The sequence below is a fragment of the Corvus kubaryi genome, unplaced genomic scaffold (genome assembly GCF_017639235.1).
Source record: "Corvus kubaryi isolate FWS band 111438036 unplaced genomic scaffold, C.kubaryi_AGA036_p1.0 68, whole genome shotgun sequence".
Lineage (NCBI taxonomy): Eukaryota > Metazoa > Chordata > Aves > Passeriformes > Corvidae > Corvus > Corvus kubaryi.
This window is the reverse complement of record NW_024582056.1, coordinates 12,771,637-12,793,939: the sequence shown is the minus strand read 5'-3', so window position 1 is coordinate 12,793,939 and position 22,303 is coordinate 12,771,637. Positions and strand designations below refer to the sequence as shown.

At 37.7% G+C, this 22,303-nt stretch overlaps 1 protein-coding gene across 2 annotated transcripts in view; it reads left to right on the top strand.

The window, feature by feature from the left end:
- Positions 1–21,706, top strand: part of LOC121674390 (protein cordon-bleu-like) — a 115,946-nt gene extending 94,240 nt beyond the window's left edge. For both annotated transcript variants that reach the window (XM_042048707.1, XM_042048708.1), the window contains 2 exons: positions 13,987–14,125; positions 21,030–21,706. In XM_042048707.1, the coding sequence (XP_041904641.1) occupies positions 13,987–14,125; positions 21,030–21,073 (183 nt within the window). In that variant the 3' untranslated portion in view covers positions 21,074–21,706. The remainder of the gene's footprint in view (positions 1–13,986; positions 14,126–21,029) is intronic.
- The last annotated feature ends 597 nt before the right edge of the window (positions 21,707–22,303 follow it).

The window sequence follows — 22,303 nt, the reverse complement described above, 5'->3', positions numbered from 1 at the left end:
AGAAGTGTCTTTGCCTTTGTTCATTAACTGAGGATGTCATAAGTGTTAGCTGTGATTTTCTCCAATCTTTGTGGCAGACTTGTTAGAATTCTCAAGCAATATGTGATATCTCTCAACAGCATTTTTGTGATGAGGGCAGGGATATTGAATCTTTATTAAAGAAGCTCTTTGTCTGGAACGCTGTTCAAATCCCCAAGTTATGTAAGCCTTAAAGAAGGAAGCTAGTTTTTTGTATTAGAGTTTGGATATTGGGTGCTGGAGTGCACATTTTACTGCTGTAGGATGCCAAATTAAGAGGCTGAGGACTTGTTAGACAATTGGTATGGGGCAGTATTTTGATAAGGTCAAAGGGGCTGTGTGTCTCTCTCTCTCTCTCTCTCTCTTTCTCTCTCTCTCTCTGTTGATACAGATAAACAGATAATTATTGATAAACCAATTAAGAATGGAGATTATATTTGTTTTATTTGTTTCTGTGTTTCACATCAAATTCATGTAGCAATTGGCTTATTTTGGATGTACCAGACTGTAAATACTGCATGGTAATTACAAAAATTTTCCATTAGGCTTTTAGTGTCTATGGGGTTTTTTTGTGCTTTTCTTCCAGTCATTTTACCTGACATTTTATTTAGAAGCTAATTTATTTCATTTGTGCATTTCTGTAGATGTTGAGAGTTTATTGGTATCATGGAGTCTTTTTCCTTTGTTCATGGAACCATATAGAAATAATTTATTTTATCTTGCTCTTTGGCCAGAGAGTTGCCTGTTATTCTGGGATGGTAAAGCAGTTGAACTTGGCTTAACATTTTTCACAGATTAAGGTTACTGGCACAGACAGACGATGAACATCAAGCTTGTCCAATAACAGAGATAAGGAGTGCACTTCAGTTCTTTGTCTAAGGAGCGCGCTGTAGTTCCTTTGTCTGAACAGCAAATGTGTGAAGTATTCTCAAGATGGTGCACCAGAGACTGCAGTGCTATCTGAAACAGGAAAGATTGTATAAAATAACTGCGTCTGTATTAAGTCTCTTTCTACTATGTGGAGCAAAGAAATAGAGAAAAAAATTACTCAATAATACTGTTAAATACTGCCAATGCCACATTCTAGGTTGTCATGAAGAAATTCAGAGAAGATAGGTGAAAGGTAGAGTTGGTGTTTGGAAAGCATAAGAGATATAAAAAAAAACCCCAAGCCTCCTTATCTGGCTTATATACTGGAAAAATTACTAGAAATATAATAGAGAATTTAACCAGTTGGCATCTTTGTGAAGATAATGAATAGGGTAAATGTAGCTTTAGTAAAAAAGAAGCCCTGCTTTACAACTCCTTTACAGTGCTCTTGCATTCAGCAAACAGATGGGTGTGATCTGGTTGATACAGTCTGTCTGGGTTTCCACAAAGCTTCCAAGTTCCCTCATCAAGGATTTCATAAGGAAACCAAGTCTCAGTTCCATAATAAGGAAGATCATCTTACTCTTAAATAACAGACAGTAAAGAAAAGTTGCAGGTTAGGACTAAATGATCTCCTCATCTGTGGTGAAATGTTGCAGCAGCCTTGGAGTATTTGAGCATCCATGTTGATCATATTAAGAAGTGAGGCGAAAAAGAAACAGTAAAGTGAGAAGTTTGTTGCTCCTGCTTGAGTTATCTGGATAGCAAGGACCAAGGCTGAGTATGACACTAAAAGTTTACATGGGCTTAAGAGGAGATTGAACAAATGCTGCATGGATGACAAATCCGTTACGAATTTTGAAAGATAAATCACACCAGGAAGTCCCTGAAATGAAGGTGGCTGGTGGCTGCAAAAGTATTTGGGAGAAGGCAGTACTGAATGTACCTTTCCTCTTCTGCTGCTATCTTGTAGGTACCTGCTACAGTCTAATAAAGAAGCCTGAGCAGAATCCTTGATCTAACCCATGCGTCTATTTTTGGAGAATACTGAAGAGAGTCGTACTCAAATAATTGTCTAATATGATCTGATATCACTCCAGAAAAGTCACAGGCAGCATTCACAATGACTTCACTAGGTCTTCTTATCTGTGGTAATTTGATGACCAGAAAAACATGTTTCTCATTAAATACAGAAAGAGCTTCCTTTGATTACTATTCCCAGTCATCAATCTCTTTGTTTTGTACTCTTAAGTGCAAAACTGCATTTGCAGAATGAAACTGGAAGTTTTGCCAATAAATCATAGGACCAATAAGAATTTTGCACCGTGAACCCTAAAGCAACTTGCCTGGTATACATTTTACAACTTGATGGTGTAACTGCAGTATCAAAGAGCCCCGCAGAGCTCTGAGGGTCATATTTGCAGGTCCCTTGAGCTGCATCTCAAAATACTGAGATGTACTTATGTAGCTCATACTACAGGTGGCTGGGAGCTGTCTGGGTGATGTTCAGTGTACTCTACAGGACATGTGCCTTTCACTGACAACATAAAAAGCAGCGTGAAAGATGTGGTCCCTTTGCATTTGAAATCAGTATCAGATGCAGTTGCATGCCAGATATATTCTCTGGGTTGCAGGTCCTCTGAGGAAGGAACTGTTGGGACACTTCTGTCTTGTGCGGTGACAGGGCTATTGTTTTACTTAGAATATGGTGATATTTCTGTCTTCCAGGAGATAGAAAGTCAATCTTTTTGGGTGTTTCCTCCCTCTATCCACTTTTGCTTGAAGGACCAGACAATATTTTTTTAAGAGTGTGTAAGTGTGGAGCTTTTCTTAATGACTTTCATTTAATTTCTTTTGTTGAAAAAGCCATGTACAAACTGTTGCCATTCACAGACATAAAATTCTGTGATGACATACATTAAGTTTTATAGAAACGATAGTCCCTGTAATCAGTCATAAACCTGGAAATTTTTATGTATTTCATACTTCTACTGGAGCTGAACCTGGCTAGTGCTATCCGATTGTAAAGACCATTATCAAGGTGTACCAGAACCAATTAGTAGAAACAAGAGTGAGTAGTAAAAGAAATCTCTGGTCTTTAAAATGCCCTATACCATGGTAAATGACTAAGAAATTAAAAATCAGCAATTAATTTCCAATTTGAAGGTGGTTTGTTCATTTTTTCAAGAGCTTTTAAAGAGCTTTTAAACATGATATTCAGTTATCTGAATGAGAAATATCCAGACTTGTTCATGTCTTACAAAACAATAATGAGATGGCAAACATGAAGCCAGCTGACAGCACATCAGATAATGTTTGCTGTGCAGTTTGGATGCTTAATTTAACTAACAGCTGCACTTTGGTTTGGATAAATGATGCAGGCCCAAATTAAAAGAGTAAAGTGCAATGATGGCTGAAGGCTTATCTTGCTGTCATGTAAAGCATGAAATTTAGGAAGGCTAAAAAAAGCTGCTAGAGAAAGGGAGTAATTTGTACTTCTTTTTATGATAGAAACAGCTCCAAAAATTAATTCTGGTGTATGCGCACTTAAACACATTAATTCTTTTAAAGTAGTTATTAAAAACTACAGCTAAATGATACATGCAGTGTAGTGACTACTTTTTCAACATCTCCAAAGAGTATCAGTTAAGGATATGTTATATTTTAGTACTGTATTACAGAATTTTCTTCTCCACACCACTAAAGAAACTCTGTTGTTTCAGTCCAAATTGCCACCCATCCTCCTTACTGCTCCTAAAGCTCAACTTCATTTTGCTGCACTTTTATTTACTAACAGCATATGTCTCATTAAAAAAAAAAAAGGCAGAAAGCATTTTAATAACTTTAGGCAACACGTTTTTTAAGCAGCCAACTTATTTTCCAGCAGCTTTTTTGTCCCTCCTTATCTTCCAACTGTTTTTTCCTGTAATTTTAAATAGAGTAAGGTGTCGCAGTGTGATGAATTATTTAAAAGGAATCTAAGCTTTCTCAGTCAAGAAGTGATTAACTACAGTTGGTCATATTTTTTCCTGAAGCTTGACCAGTATGAACTAGGATGTTAGTTCAGATTTTCAGTGGTGGTTTTCATGTTAGCAAGGTACAGCCTCTCAGAAGTGCAGTTGGAGATAAGACTCATTTTGGAGCATCCCTTTGAGAGTCTGTCTTTACTCAGATAATGTTCACAGTCAATAGGTTTTGCACCAGAAGAATTTAAAATTTTGAGGTCTGCTGTAAAACTGTTTTTTTACAATGTAAGAGGAATCCATTGTGTGGCTTTCTTGCAGTTTTAGAAATACGGTTTCTGAATCTTTGCCCAGGAAATAGTAGCAGTGTCAGTTCAGTGGTGGTTTAAATTGCTTACCTGCTTTAACTGAAGGCTGGGATTTGTGAAATGCTGAGTATTTCACTGTTTGACTTGGATAGGCTGTTACTTTAGAGGGGTGGAGAATGTAATTACAAAATTTTGTAAGATTCCTCCATGGTCTACTTTCCTATTGTTTTCTGGAAAATAGTCCAGTCCTGCACTCTAACCTGTGTAGATATAATCTCTGAATTGACATCAAAGTTGGAGTGACCTGGTGATGGTTAACATATATGCAAGAACACAAGCAAGGTGAGCTTACAGTGTCTTTATATTACAATTTAACGTGCATAACATAATAACCATGCGAAAATGCAAGATTTGTTTGGCAGGAGGACTTCTATTTTTTTGCAAGAAAACATATGTCTTGAGAGTTGAATCCTTGAATTATGTGCAAGAAAAATTCTTGGAACAGTCTTTTTGCCAGCATCAATAGCGTTCTTGATCTTTTGCAATAATCCAGTTGCTTCTGGCTGTGAGTTCATGGTTCACCTGCCAACTGTTTCTGAACAGACTATACTACCTGCCTTGGGAATGATACCACAACTTACCATCTGGTGAGATCATGATAGTATCACTTGACCTCCACATGTGGTCTCTGTCAAGCACTTCATTGAAAACTGGCAAGACATTAGGGCCGGAACATACTGTTCTATGCAGCCTGAATTTTGGCAGGGTTGCAACGCTCAGTAAGTAAACTTCATCTGGCTTGCGAGTCTCAGACAAATAGAACAGGCTGATGTCATCGTAAGCTTTAACTCTCATTAAAGAAGAAAGTATGTGTCAAGTAATTATGAGGCTTTGTTGGGCACAGTATTTAGGGGAAGTTAATAGACAAAGATCATTTTGAGCAGCAAGACTTCTGAAGAGCTGGCATTCAGTGAGCGATGAAAAATGACTCTAACACTGTGCTTAATGTAGAAACTGGGTTTGCATCACTTTTCAGACTTTGCTTCTAACTCCACCTGACATAGTTCCTAAATTAAAAAGGTAAAAAATTACAGAATAGATAAATTAACAAAGTAAATATGTGCTGTGTAAATCAGGTTTCATTTTCTGGCTTAATAGCATAGTCATCATTTAGCCAAATAAAAAAACAAGGGAAAACATCACAAGTATAATAAAAAAAGAAAAGTTGTTTTCTGCTACTTCGTTGTTAGGGTTAGAAGGGACCTCTGGAGATCATCCAGTCGAACCCCCCTGCGAAGGCAGGGTCACCTAGAGCAAGTTACACAGGAACACATCCAGGTGGGTTTTGTCCCAGACAGGGAGACTCCATGACCTCCCTGGGCAGCCTGTTCTCAAGGAAAAGAAATTCTTCCTCATGTTGAGGTGCAACTTGTGTTTTAGTTTATGTCCATTGCTCCTCATCTTGTCGCTGGGCACAATAAAAAAAGAGTCTGGCACCATCCTCTTTAAAGTTGGCATAGGTCACTTAGAGAAATAGACACCTCATTTCATTTTCAATGTGCCTGTCTTAATGAGAATATAATTTTTCAGCTCCTGAGAACCAGTAGACAACCCCTGAGTCCTGCTCAGCTCTATGTTGCTGACACTTCCAGGTGTGGATAGCAAGCAGTGTGCCATGATGGGTTCCTCAAACAAGTCTTCCTAGCAGAGTGTATTTGTAATTTTGGATAATAGAATCTTACACTTGTAGGGGATAGCTTGATGTAGAGCCATGTTATGCTACTGTCCTAGTAATATATCTAACTGACACTGTGGTACCACTCTGCTATTCTCCTCTCTTCTTGCTTTCAGAAGAGTGTGGAAATACAGGGGCTTTTGGCTGGCATTCATAAGTGCAGGCCAGAACTAGACTTGAGTGGGAATTTGAAGGGGACAGTGGGAAGGTGTGGCACAAACTAGGTGATTGTTAAGGGTCCCTTCTAACCCAAACCGTTCTGTGGTCCTATCAAGTTGGAAAGGAAACAGAATCTATCACTTGGCTTACTGCCTAAACCACGTTTCCCAGACATTCTGTGTGCCTGCGGAAGGAGAAGGCTGATCAAAGTGGGTAGAACACTGGAAATAATCAGATATATTTTTCTCTAAATTGAGAAGCCTGCCAAAGTGATTGCCTAGGACTTAGTGCTAAGCACTAGAAATACAACTTGGCTATCTCTACAGAAGAAAATGTTAAGTCTAGAGGGAAACCTAAGCTCCAGGGAAGTATGTAGTTTATCGGAAGTAAAAAGGATAGTGTTCTCCTTGATCCTTGTCATATGTTTGTGTGAATTCCCTTCCAATTTCTAGCCATAACAGATTTTAGGCTACAGCCCATCCTTTTGGCAGAAAATTGGACAAAGATGCAAAATAATTTCTGCAAATCTTCGTGATAATCTCTGAGATTTTTAAGGACAGACAAGCAGCCAATCATCCAGCCTACAATCCAGGATGTGAGACTGTGAAAGAAAAGACAATGTATAAAATCCTTAGTCTAGTGCCTTCCCAAAAGGAAGTCTCTTAAAAAGATGACATCATATCAAATTCATTAACAAAGGTGTCAGAATAAATATGAACTGCACTGCTACTGTGCATCTTACATTCTTACTAATGTTCATTTGTTCTGTTAATTGTATAGTTCTAACTAAAAAGATGAGCACAAGTATGAGATTAAAATCTGGGGGTTGATTTTGCCTTTTTTGTTTAACTTCTCTAGAGGAGAAATGAATCTTGGTAACAAATTAATTTGTGGTGGTTTTAAAATGTGATTTTTAAGTGATTGAGGGGTTTTTTGTTGGTTCTCCTTCCCCCCCCCCCCATGAAGACATAAATAAGGAGGATTACATTGTATTCAGAGAAAGAGAGGAAATTCAATTCTTTGCCAAAGCAAACATCCGCAGACTTGTGTAGTCTACATGTTTCAATGCATGTGAAAATATTTGGTGTTGTAGAGTGATTTCCTTGAGTGGAAATAATACTGCAGCTAGAAATGAGATTTTGCAAAGAAGGAAATCACAGCTATCTTAGTAATTTAACATCTCAGATTTGTTTATGGATAGTTTCCTGTCTGACACATTTAACTGAACAAGTTAAAGTGTTTAAAGATTAGAATGACATTAATTTTTAACTGCCCTTGACTGTGACCTTTCACAAAGGGTGTGTTCTATAAAAACAGACGGAAAAATGAGCTTGCCCCTTCACCTTGTACTGGCTTTCTTGTGTTAACTGATTTAGCTTTCTGTCACCAATCAGCCAAGTATTCAAGGACATACTTGGTTTTTGTCTTCTTCATTTTATGAATAAAATAGCACAAGAACATAGATATTTCTCTAAAATCCAGTAATGCTAAGCTCTTATCTGTTATTGGGACCAAGGTGTTTTTGCAGTCAGGACTTGATTTTTGATACCCAATACTAAATTTTGTTTAAAAATTCTGTTTAACACCAATAAAATAAGAAAAAATTATTCTGAAATTAGGCATCTTAGGCAAAATGATGCAAAATATTGTGATATCTGGTTAAAATAATAATGATAGGGGATTTTCAGAAGATGGATGCAGTTTGCACTCTAGTTTCCCACAGTGCCTGAGCACCTCCAGCAGCAAAGCAGCTCGGAAGCTGAGGCAGGGAGTACAGCTGGGATGCAGCCATCAGGTGAGACAGACACCTGCACAGTACAAGGACGCACAGGGCTGAGTTTCAAAGTCAGGAGGAAGCCCCCTAATAGAGAGTGGTGTTGTCAACGGCTGAAACATGGTTATCCTGTTCCAAGAGCTGCTTGCTATTATTGTGGACTTAAACTCCCATCTAAATTTGTTCTCCAGGAGAGTGATGTGTCCAGAGTTACACAAGCTATCGTGTCTGGTTGGTCTGAATATCAGTCTTGCTACCCCAACATACTTACTCATATGGCTTACTTAAAACTAAACCTATTATTATTTATTTTATTTTCAGGCTTGTGAGGTCCAAGACTGAAAAATTAACATGTACAGAAGTAAAATGATCAATGCAGAGAAACTGCTTGCTAATTTCTGAAGTGTAGTTATTTCTATGCATTTTATTAAAATGACAAGTTTTCCAAATAATACCCTTTTTACAAGTGACTCCTTGTGCTAGATTTTTTAGTATCTCTGTTTCTTTTTTTTTTTTTTGGTAATATGTTGTTGTATTGCATGGGATCCTAGTAAGTATTTTAAATAACCCACACAAATGCATTCTGCAATGTAAGGACACATTTCTGGGAGACATCAGGCTACTGCTTTTGAACTCAGATTCTAATATACTTGTGTCTTAGTGCATTTGTGTACTTATGGATTAAACATTCATTTTTTGATCAAATGAAGCAGGATACCACCCAGTAAAGAAAGAAGGTAGAGAAGTTCAGTGCTGAATAGACAGTTTTATTCATGTAGCTTACAGTAGTCACCTCATGAGTTGTACATACACAGGGTTTTAAGTGTTCACTGAATTTTCCTTTGTCAGTATATGCCAGTGAAAAGACTAATAACGTATGACCTGTCCAGGGAATATTAGACATATGAGTAAATGTTGTTTAAGGCACATTAATGGTCAGTTGGGACTTCTTGTGGTTTCTAGTGCTAGACATGTTGAAGCATCTGTTGCTTTGTGAAAATGCAGAATCAGCTGGGCTGAATAGCTTTTATATCATCAAGTTTAGCTGACAGATTTATGTCTCCATTCTGTAGCTGAAAGATTTATCTCTCTGATTTTCCTAGAACGACTCCTCTTGGATCAAAATATTTACTTCTCAACTGCTTTAAGTTATGTCCTAGGAAAATATCTTTAAATCTAAACCCATAAATCTTACTTACATACCAATCTACCACTTGTCTTTCATAGAATATTATAAAGGGTTAATGCAGTTATGGTTATATCAAGAGTTTAAAGCCTATTAATAAAGCATGTGTCTTTTTTTCTTTTAGAACTTCTTGTAAAATGGCTCTTAATTATTTCAAGATTTCCTAAAATTCTTTGTGGGAAGAGGGTTGGGATGGTCCCACACATAGTTTGGGATGATACTGTTGTTTGTTCAGTTACAGGTCAGCTGTGGGGTTTTTTTTCCTTTGGATTGCATTTAAACATTTTTATAATTCAGTAGGCATTCTGACCCCACACGTTATCATCACCAGCAGGTGTATCAGAATCTGGCTCGCTTAAATCAGAGTGTGTGTCTAGTCAGTGTGGGATGATGGAGCAAGTTTGTAATGAGGGCATGCAGGTGATTGAATCCATGTGTCCTTTTTCCAGTCCTTTTTCTTTAATTCTAAAAATAATTTCTACAGTCAGTCACTGTTTTCACAAATGAGACAAATTAGCTAATTCCTCTATAAAACAATTAAAGGTCCTGATGTATAGCATTGCATAAAAAGGAGAAAGAAGCAAGAGAGTATAAGGGCTTTCTTCACACATTTTATATCATATGCTTCAATATTTTATTTGCATATGCTCAACAGTCATGTGGCATCCCTTAAAAGCAATCTTTTATTCCAGACATGATTCTATTGCTGATACATCTGTATCATCTGTAGCTATGTTGTTTGAGCAGGAAGAAAATTGCTTTAAGGAGAATTTTGTTAAATATTGAGACTGGAAAATTCTTGTTTTCAGTATTTTTCCTTTTCTGTGGCAAAATGATAGGAGTGATAGTAAAAGGAAAAATTTGTTGCCATAAGACAAATGTTTCTTGTAATGTTTATAAAAATACTGGAAAGACTGGTTTGGATTTTGAAGCACAAACGATGCAAATTAATGGTACAGTTTCTGGCTTACAGAAGGAGGCTCAGTTTTGGGAGCCATAAACCTGCAGTGAATTTGGGCCTAGTTGGGTCTGTGGATAAAAGAAAGTTGGCATTTGCCAGATGACTTGGTACTTTTATAGATAAATATTTCTGTTAGAAAATTTAAAAGGGAATGGCTGACAAATGCAACACCAGTGTCTGGCCTGTATGTAGAGGACAGGCAAGGCAAAGGAGTGGAGCTCACACTGGAAATTTATCTGAGAACCTCCTTGTTTTTGAAGGCTTGATGAATTTTCAGTAGTGGTGACTTGTTTCCTTGGGCCTCATTTAATATTTTTCATTACTTCATATTCAGTGCAGTCTGACCCAAAGAAAATACTAGACTTTTACACATGAGGAAACTTAAACTCAGTTTACACATCCACTCTTACAGTATCCACAGATTGTTTGCAAGTAAGGTGACTGTGAAATGCTGCTGATTGAAAATATCAAGCATTGGCCTTGTAGGATCCTTTTCCACACAATTTTGACAAATAACCTCCCCATGATGTTGTTTTTATGCTCTAAATATATTCTAAAATCTTATCTAGAGCCCTCCAAATTTGATAAGTACGTTGAGCTTTCACAGAAGGAGAACACGTTCAGCACATTGCTCAGATATTTTGTCTACAGTATTGGAAGTATTTTTCAAAAAGCATGTGAGCCCTGAATATAAAGGAATTTTTTTTTTTTATTGTGTGTGGTTTTATCAATATGGGAAGAGAAATTACACTATTTTTCAGACTTAAGTCCTTTTGACCTTTTTTATTCATCTCTAGCTCAGTTCATGGCATTAATTATAGTCAGAGAACACTTAATGAACATCTTTTAAAATTATGTATTTGTTGTAACAGGAGCTGATTTAATAATTTCTTGTTTATAAATACAGGTGAAGCGCAAGTGCTAAGACAAGGAAATATTCTGTTAGACTCAGAGAGGGGCTCCTGTAACAAAGTTTCAATGGGAAATTACTCTAAATAATGTTGTTAAGGCTTGATTTCTTTATAAAAGAAGCAGCCAGCCATAACAAATTATTTTCAAGTTCTATTGGTTTTGTATATGCAATTGGAAGAAAGAAACAGAATGTTCTTTGTGCTTTTTCCATTTATGTTTAGCCTCACAGTTTTACCGGAATTGGGATTAAAGGAAAGCTACTTTTTGCAATTTTATGACCTATTCTTGAACTAGACACTTCTTATATACATTGTAGCATGACTGGCTTTAAACAGGCATTTCATCTTCTTTATGGTGTTTGTGAAGAGTACTGCACTTAGCTGACAGTATAATAAAAGCATTTTTGTGTGTGTACTTCACCAAACTTGCATTATTGCAGTCGTGCACTAGCTATTTCCTAGCTTATTCTTTAACTGTAGCAGTGTGTCCATCCATACATCTATCTAATGTTCCTCAGGAGATTCGACCTAAATAAGAATACATAAAGCTGAAAAAGATAAGCTGACTTCTAAAAAGGATCCTTTCTTCATAGGAAAGCACTTACGTGTCTTTGAGGAATTTGACTACACCAAGCTAACATCCTTCACTCATCTGGTCCTTGGGCAAGGGTGATCAGTAATCTCTATCATTTTAAGTGGGAAGACTTTTCCTTACTTTCTGCCTTGATTCTCAAGATTTCCTAGCTTTATCCTTTAAATCAGCAGTCCAACCATTTTTTGTCCTAAAATAAAATGACCTTTCTGTCTGGAGAGGGAGGAGTGAACATGGAAGCTGCAAAATGCCATTAAACAACTGCAAAAGTCAAGCTTGTACTTGTGAAGTATCGGGAAAGTTCAGATGCTGCCTGTCTCCCAGATGATTCAAGTTCTTCATAGCTACTGAATTTTGCAGTCTCTGTAGTAATCAAAATCTCCACTTCGATGATTTTCTTTTTTTTTTTTCTGTAAGGTGGTATCCTGAAGAATCGAGATGCAGTATTAAGTGCCTACATGTTTTTAGTTATTTAAAATGCAGTGCAGAAGAATGGGGTTGTTTTTTTTTTTTCCCGAAGTGTGTATTTGCCCATTTCTTCAGTAGAGAAGAATGAGGCATTAGGTAGCTGTCCTCTGTGTAATTCCCCTTTAAACTAAAGCCTGATGGGTCTGTTTCACTGAACAGGGTTTCCCATGTTCAGCTCAATATTGGGCATTCTGTTTAAACTTCAGTTCCTAATCACTGCAGGCAGTTCCTTGTCAGGGGATGTGTCCCATCTTAATACAGAGCAACACTATAACATTGGGCAAAAGTTTTTCAGTGGAGCTCTATAATTTTGCAGTATCCATTCCTGAGCATTTGGTGTGGTGTTCTTTTCTGGGTGTGAGTCCAATGTTTTTTAAATTCTGTGAAATTTGATGATCAAAATTTAAGTTTACAAATTCTTAACATTATTGCCCATTTACTATGCCTGACTTTGTCTAGATTGGCCTCACTGGCTTTAGTCATGCATTGCATCTGGTGGAAATTTAGTATAAAATGCTGAAATAATCCGTAATAGTAGGAAGTAGGACCAGGACACCTTTCTTTTCCACTCTTGTTTGGTGCAAAGCTGCAACTCATCCTGGTTGCTGTGCTCTATGTCCAGTGCAGTTACTGCCAAGTTTCTCCCATGCAGGATGCAGGTTCACCAAGGGGTGGAGAGTGTCCAATTGCCATGTGGCATGGTGGTTAAAGCATCATCCTTGAAAGGTGGGAACAAAAAGCTTCTTTTTTATAATGTAAGACACTCCTGAGTGCTTTTGAAAAGGAAGGCTAAGTGTATGAGACACTATTCATATCCTAATCTTAGTAAAATTCATTTATTCTCAGACTTTTTACTCAGCGTAGGAAAGGAAACCTGTAAATCAGTGCCTTTCCTCTGAACTCTGATGGTAGATTTAAGCAGTGTGAAGTTACTATTTGTTCAATGAAATCTCCCGCAACAATTGTCTTTTAAGGGTCCATTAATCCTCTGGATTAAAGGAAATATTACGAATATGATTGGGTTTATTTTTATTTTTATTTTTATTTTTATTAGCTGGGCCTTTGAGATAGTAGAAAACCACCCAGCGGTTTTCTATATTAGATACAGGAGTATTGGGACAGACAGAGCAGTTAGGTCAAAGAAGTGAAGGCTTCTTTGGAGGAATGCCAGCAGCATGTCATATGTGGGCAGCCACCATTACTCTCTTCCTCAGCAAAGCCTGGTACCGACTGCTGTTGTCAGTACCTTTCAAATATAAAAATTCCACAGACTTTCCTACATGGTTTTTTTATTATTATTTTTATTTTTCTGGAAAAAGGAAATAGAGCTAAGTTCCAACAAGCTACAGAAAATATTATGCAACCCAGTGAAACCCAAGTCATTTGTAATAACATTTTTCATATTTTTAAAAGCGGCATAAACAGTAATGAAGTCCTGGCATATCAACCAGCATGTTGCAATTATTGGAAGCCAAGGTGTTACAGATATTCAAAAGTATGTCTGTGAAGTCCAGTAGGCATGAATAGAGTACAGTATGATCTCATATCATCATGCAAGCAAACTGTCAATTCTGATTCTTCTCTCAGAAGTCCTTAGACAAGAATTTGAGAAAAAAATAAAAGAAATGAGAGAGAGTTTATGCACTACACATGCCAACTGGAGTATTTAACCATAATTTAAGGCTTGAAGAAACCAATGGAAAAAGAAGATCATGTTATGGCTTAAGATTAACAACACACATCGTATCATACTCTGCTTTGATGAGTGTTGGGCTCCCTAGTTCACTTTTTCCAAAACCATCAAATGCCTACCAGACTGGTATTTCTGCTGTGACACTCATCTGCAGTTCTTGTCTCTTTCCTTTTCTGAGTGCAATATTACTGTACTTCTTTAATCACCTGTTGTCACTATAAATGCTCATTATAAATAAACTGTGCTGAGAAATTAGGTCATATGGAAAACACTTTTCTTTTGCTTGTTGACAATTTGCAACATCAACAAAATACATCCTTTATTGTGCTTATTTTTCAACTTTGCTAGATATCACAAGGAGCATCCCTCAGTGATTTAAGGAAAAAGAAGAGGCGTGCCCCTCTTCCACCAGCTGCATCTGCTCCCCCCACTCCTGCCATGCCAAACAGGACAGAAGACAGGGAAGACAAGAGGAAGAGCACAATGGGTGAGAGGCGTTTTCTCCTGAATAATCCTATTCATGTGCTTTCACTGCTCACTGTTTGAAGTTGCCTTAATTCTGTTACGCTGTGAGATTGGAAACTTTTGTAACTTGGGGAAAAAACCCTACATTTCTCTGCAGAATGAAAGTCTGGAAATAAGTGTTTGTATATTACCTCTTGGTTTTTTTAATGCCACCATACAGAGTACCACAGGGTAGTAAAAATGTAGATAACACTCATCAGATCATTTGAATATTTGGCACCAACTTTACATACAAAAGCACTAGCCCTGGGCCTATTCTGCACCTTGAAGGTCATGATTGGTTTGCTAGTAAATGGAAATACAGAAATAGTAAATGGAAATGCTAATAAATAATAAATAGAGATTGGCCAGGCAATACTGAATGCATCTCAAGCCATGAAGTTCTGCTAGAACCCAAGTACAGTCAGGCTGGTTCAGTGTCTCCTCATGTTTCTAAAACCTGAAGGCATTTGATTTTCATATAGTCCTCCAACAATTTGACATCAACTGCCCATACAGAGTAAAGTTGGTTTTTTAAATTTCATCCTCTGAGTCTTTAGCTAATCAGTAGAAGAAAAGAACTGATGCTCTCAAAGGAATGCCATACATACCTAGAGACAATAAAAGAGACTGTAGTTTCAGCTGCATGTGGCACCACGTCTACTCCTACAGGAAAACTGAAAAACATTCTCCCAGAACTCTGTTGTTATCTGCCTGGTAGCTTGTTCAGATTGGTGAGAGCCTTGCCTGAGTGAGGACACCAGGATTATGCTTCTAGCAAGCAAAGTGATTTTATAATGGATAAAGATATGAGATAATGACCCCACATATTGGAACTCATTTTTCAGTACATTAAGAGAATCATTCTTCAAGTGCCATAATGCACTCAGTGCACTTCAGTTCATGCCTTTGACCTCATGTTTCATCAAAATGCCTAAGACATACAGATATGACATTCTGTCATACATAATGGCTTACATTACAGATGCCTTACAGTTTAGAAAGAAACCTCTTGGCTTTGTTCCAACATTTATTTTCAGTAAATGCTTCACATTTAATGCCTCAGCATTTATGTAGCAGCAGGAGTCCATTATCATGTGACATATTCGACTCCATTGACATCTCTTATTTAAACTCTGTAAGGGCAATGTTATTGCTGGGCCATATAACACAGAAGTTTTCAGCAAATTGGCTTACTTTTAGCCACTAAAGATGTCACGCTCTACCGCTTCTCATGCTTTGCCCTACTGCTGGTCACTTTTTGCTGACATTTGTTGCTTTAACTTTTTATAAGTGTTCTTTTTTTTTGTATTGGTGCTCAAATGTTACAGATGAGATATAGCAGAGGTACTTCTAGTCTGTTCAATACTGTGTACGTAAGTGCCTGCTGGCCAGACTCTGCTCATGTGGGATTCTGTAGTATCGTTTGCTTTAATGGAGACTTATTATTTTACACTGACAAAGAACTTGTCCCACAGTAGCCCTGTCTTCAGTGCTTTTCGTTTTCTGCTACTTTCTTGAATGAATGTGGTCATTAAAAAGAAAAAATGTTACAGCCAGAGAGGGTTGGTAAAACAGCCTCTCTTCGGGGCCCTTGCAAGAAAACAATGAGAAAGCACAGATGGCTCTGAAAGCATGAGAGAAAAGCTGCGAAAAAAGCAAGACTCCAGTGAGGGGAAAAACGTGCTGCAAGAAATAGTCAGCCACATGATTGAAAAAGTATTAAAGGTACCTATGTAGCTCTCAAGTTAGCCATGTGAATCAAAGCAGAAGATCCTATCAAAAATATTCTCAAACTGGGAAATTCACTGTAGTATTCAATACTGAATCATCTATTGTGATACCAAAGTATTGTGCCAAATTTCCTCAAAGCAGTAAAAAAAGGGCTTGCACATTTGCCAGCGTTAAAATGTGTCTCTGGAAGATACTCCCCTGGAAGCTAGTGACTCCTAAGTAGAAAATCATAATGGTTTAATCTTTTATCTTCCCCCTTGGTGCTGCTTCCCTTCTCAGCAGCCCCAAAGCACAAGCCCGAGAGTGTAGGAATGGATCAGACCAAAGATCTGTCCCTGCCAGCATCCATGTTCAGCAATGACCACATGCTTGAGGCAGGGTGTGAGAGCAGGACGAGCAGGTAGTTGTGGTTCCTCAGTGTACTTTCAGCCTCTAAGGGCTTTCCAAATAGCAGTAGCTCAAGTTCTGTACCCTACAAACTGGCAGCAGCTCTTTAACTTTGCAAGTGGTTCACAGAGTACAGTGAAAGACACATGTATTTGTTTAGTTATTGCACACAGTGTTGAAATAATCCCCCAGACAAAGTTATGGGCATTTCCTTTGATAGCTTCAAACACTGTTTTGCATAAAACAACTTAATCATCTGCTTCTCTACAATGTCAAAATAATGAAAACCAGCTCAAAAAAAAAAGAACAGAAAAACCTGTAAGATACCTACTTCAAAATACTGACCTAAGGCATCTTCCTCTTTTTCTCAGGAAGAGTCAGGAAAATAGTCATATAAAGTATCTGAGAGGTCAGCAAACTCAGGCAGTTTGACACTTCAGAAGATAAAAATAAAACATATTTTTCACATTTTCTTACACTGCTTTTTTTCAATTTTTTTATTTAACTCAACTACTTTTCTCCTTCCTTATGTCTGCCAAAACCAGTGATTTTAACTGTTAGTTATAATGTACATGTGTGTACTGGGCTCAATTCTGGTCCCACTGCTGTTGGTTTAAGACCCACCTTTTCCTTCTGCCTTAATTGTTTGTATGTAAATAAGAGCGGAAGTAGATCCAGAGAGACCTTGGATGTGGGTAAGGGAAAATCAATGTGTAATTTAAAAAAAATAACAATAAACAGAGCAATCATTATCTTGCAATGAAGTAACAAGTTAATTGATCCCCCTGTAGGTGATGGACGGCAGGTGCCACAAAAGCCTCCTAGGGGCACCACTCGTGGTCCCCCCCACTTAGTGATCCCCCCACCCCCACCTTACCCTCCTCCTGGCAGTGACATTGTGGATCCATCAGTGAGTTACAGAGAAGCAGATGTTACAGCACCAACAGAGCTGGTACCTAAACGTATGTTTGAAAATATCTGTATTCGCATTTCCACTCTTTTGATGATTACTCTCAAGGGTAGCTTTTCCAGACTTTCCTCTCTGCTCTCTAGACATCTGTGTCTGTTTTTCCCCCTTTTTCCAGCCTGTTGTCTTTCAAAATGTCCAATGCAGTGTAACTAACTAATATCAAGTTGTAACTAACTAATATCAACACTTGTTTCAAGAGAGTTTTGCATGTGATACCTGGCCATTGTACAGAAGCATTTAAAAATAACCATCAAGCTTTTTTTGCTTTGTTCAACTGAAAAAAAAAAAATCTGTTGTCTTGTATTAATTCCCCAAGTTTGTTTTTCTGTACTAACAATTTTTTTGTCTCCAGAGACAAGTCCCATTGAGAGTCAATGGGTCTGTCAGTCTAGGTTGAAAACTACAGTATCCTCCTTAGGAAAATTAAACCATTTACAGGAGCTGTATATTGTTAAAGGCCATCCTGTCCTAATGGGTACATCTTTCTTGGCATCTCTTGGTAGTCCTTTGTGTGCTCTTCACCCTGGGGCATAACAGTTATCAGACAAAGAAGTACAATATTTTCCATGTCCCCATGTACTTGTGAAAAGCATGTTTTCATGCTACTTTTTCATGCTTATCCATTGACTGCCTTTAAATCTTTGTACACAATCCAAGTCTTTGATCATGTATTATGTTCCCTGTGGGATTGCCCTGCACACCCATGTAGAGCCAATAAAAGCAGCAGAGCTCTGCACGTTATGACATCTCATGGATGCACTTCCTTTGAAGACTAGGAGGGTGTCTCCTAACCATGGGATAGAGAAATGTCTCCATTAGCTGCTAATCTGACAGAAGGTCTCTTTCCAGGACCTTATGTTTGCCAAAAGTACTCTGCAGGTTGCAGCTACTCTGATACATTATTGTGGGTGTGTTTGCTGTTGATTACCAGCTAAATCTAAAGCAATATTTTTCAAATCTGTGCTGAGGAAATACAATTGGTAAGTTTTATTGGACCTAGTGATGGAAATTAAGGAGATCATACTAACAGAAAACATGAATCTTACTGAGGATTAACCCTAAGACATCTTTACCAGCTTATGCACAGAAATCATATCATACTTAAAATCTTCTTTTTGTTCTAGATACCATCAGCTTGCCTACAATGTTTTCTTTATTAAAAATCTATTGTGGCCTTCTTTGCATTAATATTTCTGCTTCATTTGATTTTCTATCACTGTTAATTTTGCAATGCTTTCCTGATCTACCTTGCTGATCAAATACCCTTTAATCAATGCAGCCCTGATTTAATCAGTGAGATAATTTGCTCTTAAACAAACATAGTATCTCAGCCAAAAGGATTTAATGAAGCTTGTACATAGAAACAAAACATGCATTTTTATTATCCTCGATTTACTGAGAGCAAGAGCTTAGTGGGTACTGATTTTAGACTTAAAGCATCAGTGTTGGAGAGCGACAAGTTTTAGCTCTGTAAATATGCTGTGTCCTAGCTAGATAAAGATAAGTGTGTAGATTTACACAAGAGAAGTGTGTATAGATGTACCCATGAGAGACAGCAGCATGTAGGACAGATGCTAATTACATTGCCTAATGCCACTCTGAAAGGTGCTTAGATACCGTAGCGATTGAGCTGTGTAAGAACAAGGTTTTGCAATGATGTCTTTTATTGCCTGAGAATGCCTCAAGCAGTGCAAATAAGATTTGGGTGGTAGATTCAAAGAACAACAAAATTTTTGATCTTCCCAACTCTAACCTCAGTAAACGTGTTTTCTCATCGAACAAGGTGGGGAGGAGGATGTTCTGAAGTCATTCTCAAAACAGCTTTCTGTGATGAGGATTGTGGTCTTCCTTTGCTATGTGGGTGACTGTCAACAGCAGTATGTCTTCCACGAGAAAAAATTCCCATTTAGAAATTCTGTGATATGTGGAGTTGAAATTCTCACTCCTTTTGATCTGCCACCGTCTGTGAAGGGACTGTCCTTCACCCTTCCTTCCTTCCTTCTGTTCTTCCATCCTTCCTCCCTCCGTCCCTCACAGTTGTCTCCTTGTGCTCTGGGAAACACATGTTGAGGGATTTTCATTTCACAGAGAGTGGTGGCCATCACTCTTCACTGAGTTTCCCGAACTTATGTGGAGTGTAAGTAATTCATGAGTATGAATAAGATACTTCAGCTTTTCTGTATCAAATGGTAAGAATCTCTTCCATAAACAAGAGTACAAAAGTTCCTCACAGTTTTTGCTCTTAAATCTTTTTATTCTAATTACCGGACTGTTTCACTAACATTTGGTCTGGTAGAACCTTAGCTGCATGTTGTGTGCAGGTTTAAATCGATGTGTTTATGGGATCCTTTCTCCTTCCTTATCTTACTAATCAGATTGTTCACAGCCTGATTCTAAGATTGAGTGTACTTTGGGAATGCAGAGATGGAGATTGTTGCATGGTGTTTGGTTATGTCACATTGCCTGTGGAGTTCCCAATATGTGAGTTGACAGTGAGCTCTGTGCTACTTACCTGAGGTAAAGAATGCACATAGTGAAAGGCTGCTGCACCTAGACAAACAACTGAAACGTGCTGCCTTGAAATGTCAGCCAGCTCGTTAGAGTAAATTCAGTATTCCTGTGAAACTCCACGATCAGCTCTTTGTTTGGCTAGTTACGAGCTATCATTATGATATGCAGTAAGAAAAGCTCTATGAAAAAGAATACACAGTTCACCTCCCTGTAGAGTGAGATCCCGAAGTTAAAATTTTTACTCTGGCACTGGATAAGTAGTAGTGCTCTCAGGGTTCACACTGGGTAAGGGCTTGACAACTGATTGATTTGTAAATTTCAGAAAGTGCTCTGTCTTTGAAGAAATGAAATCTTGATTTGAACCTGTCCTTGTTTGTAACTATAGTTCAAAATAGTCAATCATCACTTAAATGGATGGTTTTTAAGGGGTGAAGGAGTGGGTACAAGCATTTTATTTTCTGTAAATGACATACATACTACCAGTTGAATAAAACCAGGTTAATTTTAAGGAACCAGGAGAACAGAAAAGAGCCTTATATCTAATTTTTAATTTTTCTTTTCATTATATCACTGATGAGTGAACAGATAATACAAGCCAGCTGACAAAGGCAATGACAGTTTCACAAGAAGTTCAGTCGTATTTCTTCAGTCACCTTAGATATATATCTAGTCTTTCACAGGGCTAGATTCTAAGACTTGGGTTTTGTTAGCTTGAACCAAAAATGGGTTCAAGAGGAACAGAGGAAACTTCACTCTCTTACATGTGACTCTAAATCAGTTGAGAGCTGAGGGCTGCTATGCAGGGAGTTTTGCTGGCTTGTCATGGTACACTGCTTCATAAGGCACGTGTCAAGTGACCCAGCCTTTTCTTCCTTAGAGGTGGTCTTTAAATCAAGAACACCTGCAGGTGTGGCTTAGGAGGCTTTCATTGCCCTCACTATTTTTACTCATTCAGGCAATCTGAGGCTAAAGAATGAAGTTGAATCTCCAGTCTCATCTATCTTGCACCTTCTGGAGAATTAAAATTCAGGTCAGGTAAAGCAGAATTCATAGACATACTGCATATCAGTAGGTCTTGTGCTGTTAGGATTGAGTTAGCTTACACATGAATCCGGGGAGTCAGTCTCAGAGCATCTGTGGGATTCCAAATTTTAACACACGTGCCCATGCACCTACACCTCCTTTGGGCATCTGATATTTTAATGTTACTGAGCATGCTAGCCATTCTTCTCACTGACCTACACAATACTTACAATTTTATTCTTTTACTCTTTTCCCCCAACAGTTTACTGTTGTGCATCATTCCCTTCATACTCCAAGCGTGTCTGACAGACCTTGCCTCTCCTCCTATGACCTTCATACTTCTGAACCTCCTGTTGCCTCTGCTACCCTGATTCTTCTGTTGCCTTCCTTCCTCCCCAGCTGGAAAAAAAACCCCTCTTTTTCTGACTGAGATTTTGGCTTCTTTTCTTTTTAAACTCGCACATTCTCTTTTAATTACTATTGATTATTTTTGGCTGTGGTTCATACTCATTTGTGAGATGTATGCTCCAGAACTGAATGGTGTGTTATATAAATCTGTATACCAGCCTCAGAAAAATTATCTGTCATTCTTTTCCAAAAGATTCTCTTTATTTTGAGCCATGGTTCAATTTGATTTGATGTTGCAAAAGAGTGTAGGTTTGGGACAGGGTGTCTTACTTTTCATATTGTTAAAAATTTTAATGAAAAGTTTCTAAAAACATTGTTTTTTCTTTCTATTACTCTAAGTATAAAATTTTGTATTCTCTATTGTTCTATCTTCCTCTTATTGCATCTATTTTGTTCCTTTGAAACAAAACCAGAACTGGGCATGGCCTAGTCAAGTTGAAGTGCAAGATTCTTTCTATATCTTGGCTATCAATCAAGCTGTCAAGAAAAAAAGAAACAGGAAGATCTGTTGCATCTATAAGGGGCTTAAAAGGAATACCAAGAACCAATACCAAATGCACTGATTCATATTCTTTACTTCTGCTTTCATCCTGATGCTTAATATGAGTAATTTTATCTTGATGCTGGAGACATCCTGTGGAAATCAAGGTGTGTGTTCTATTTCTGTAACAAAAAATGCAAACACTGTTTGCTCAACAGAAATCTCGTTCCACAAGTCTCCTTTTTGCACTTGTACTAGGAACAGTCAGTGAGTTTTAATTAAAATATCATATATAAGTTTGTACTTAGCAAAATCTTCTTTGTACTGAAGGAAGTTCTTCATGAGAACGGCCCATAAGACATATATTTTTAATAATCTTGAACTACAAACATAGGCTTTATGAGTTGCAATGTAATGGTGCACACACCCAGAACTATTCTGACCTCGCATGTACTGTGCTTTAAGACATTCATGTTATTTAAATGAGTGACTTGCAATACATAACTCTGATTTAAATGATGAAAAATTATTGTTTTACCCTCAAGCAAATAATCATGTTAATCTTGAATCCTTTCCAGGTAGGCAAAATGGAGAATAAGAAAGCAAAGCATTACTACAAATAATATGAAATATGACTAAAATGGGGT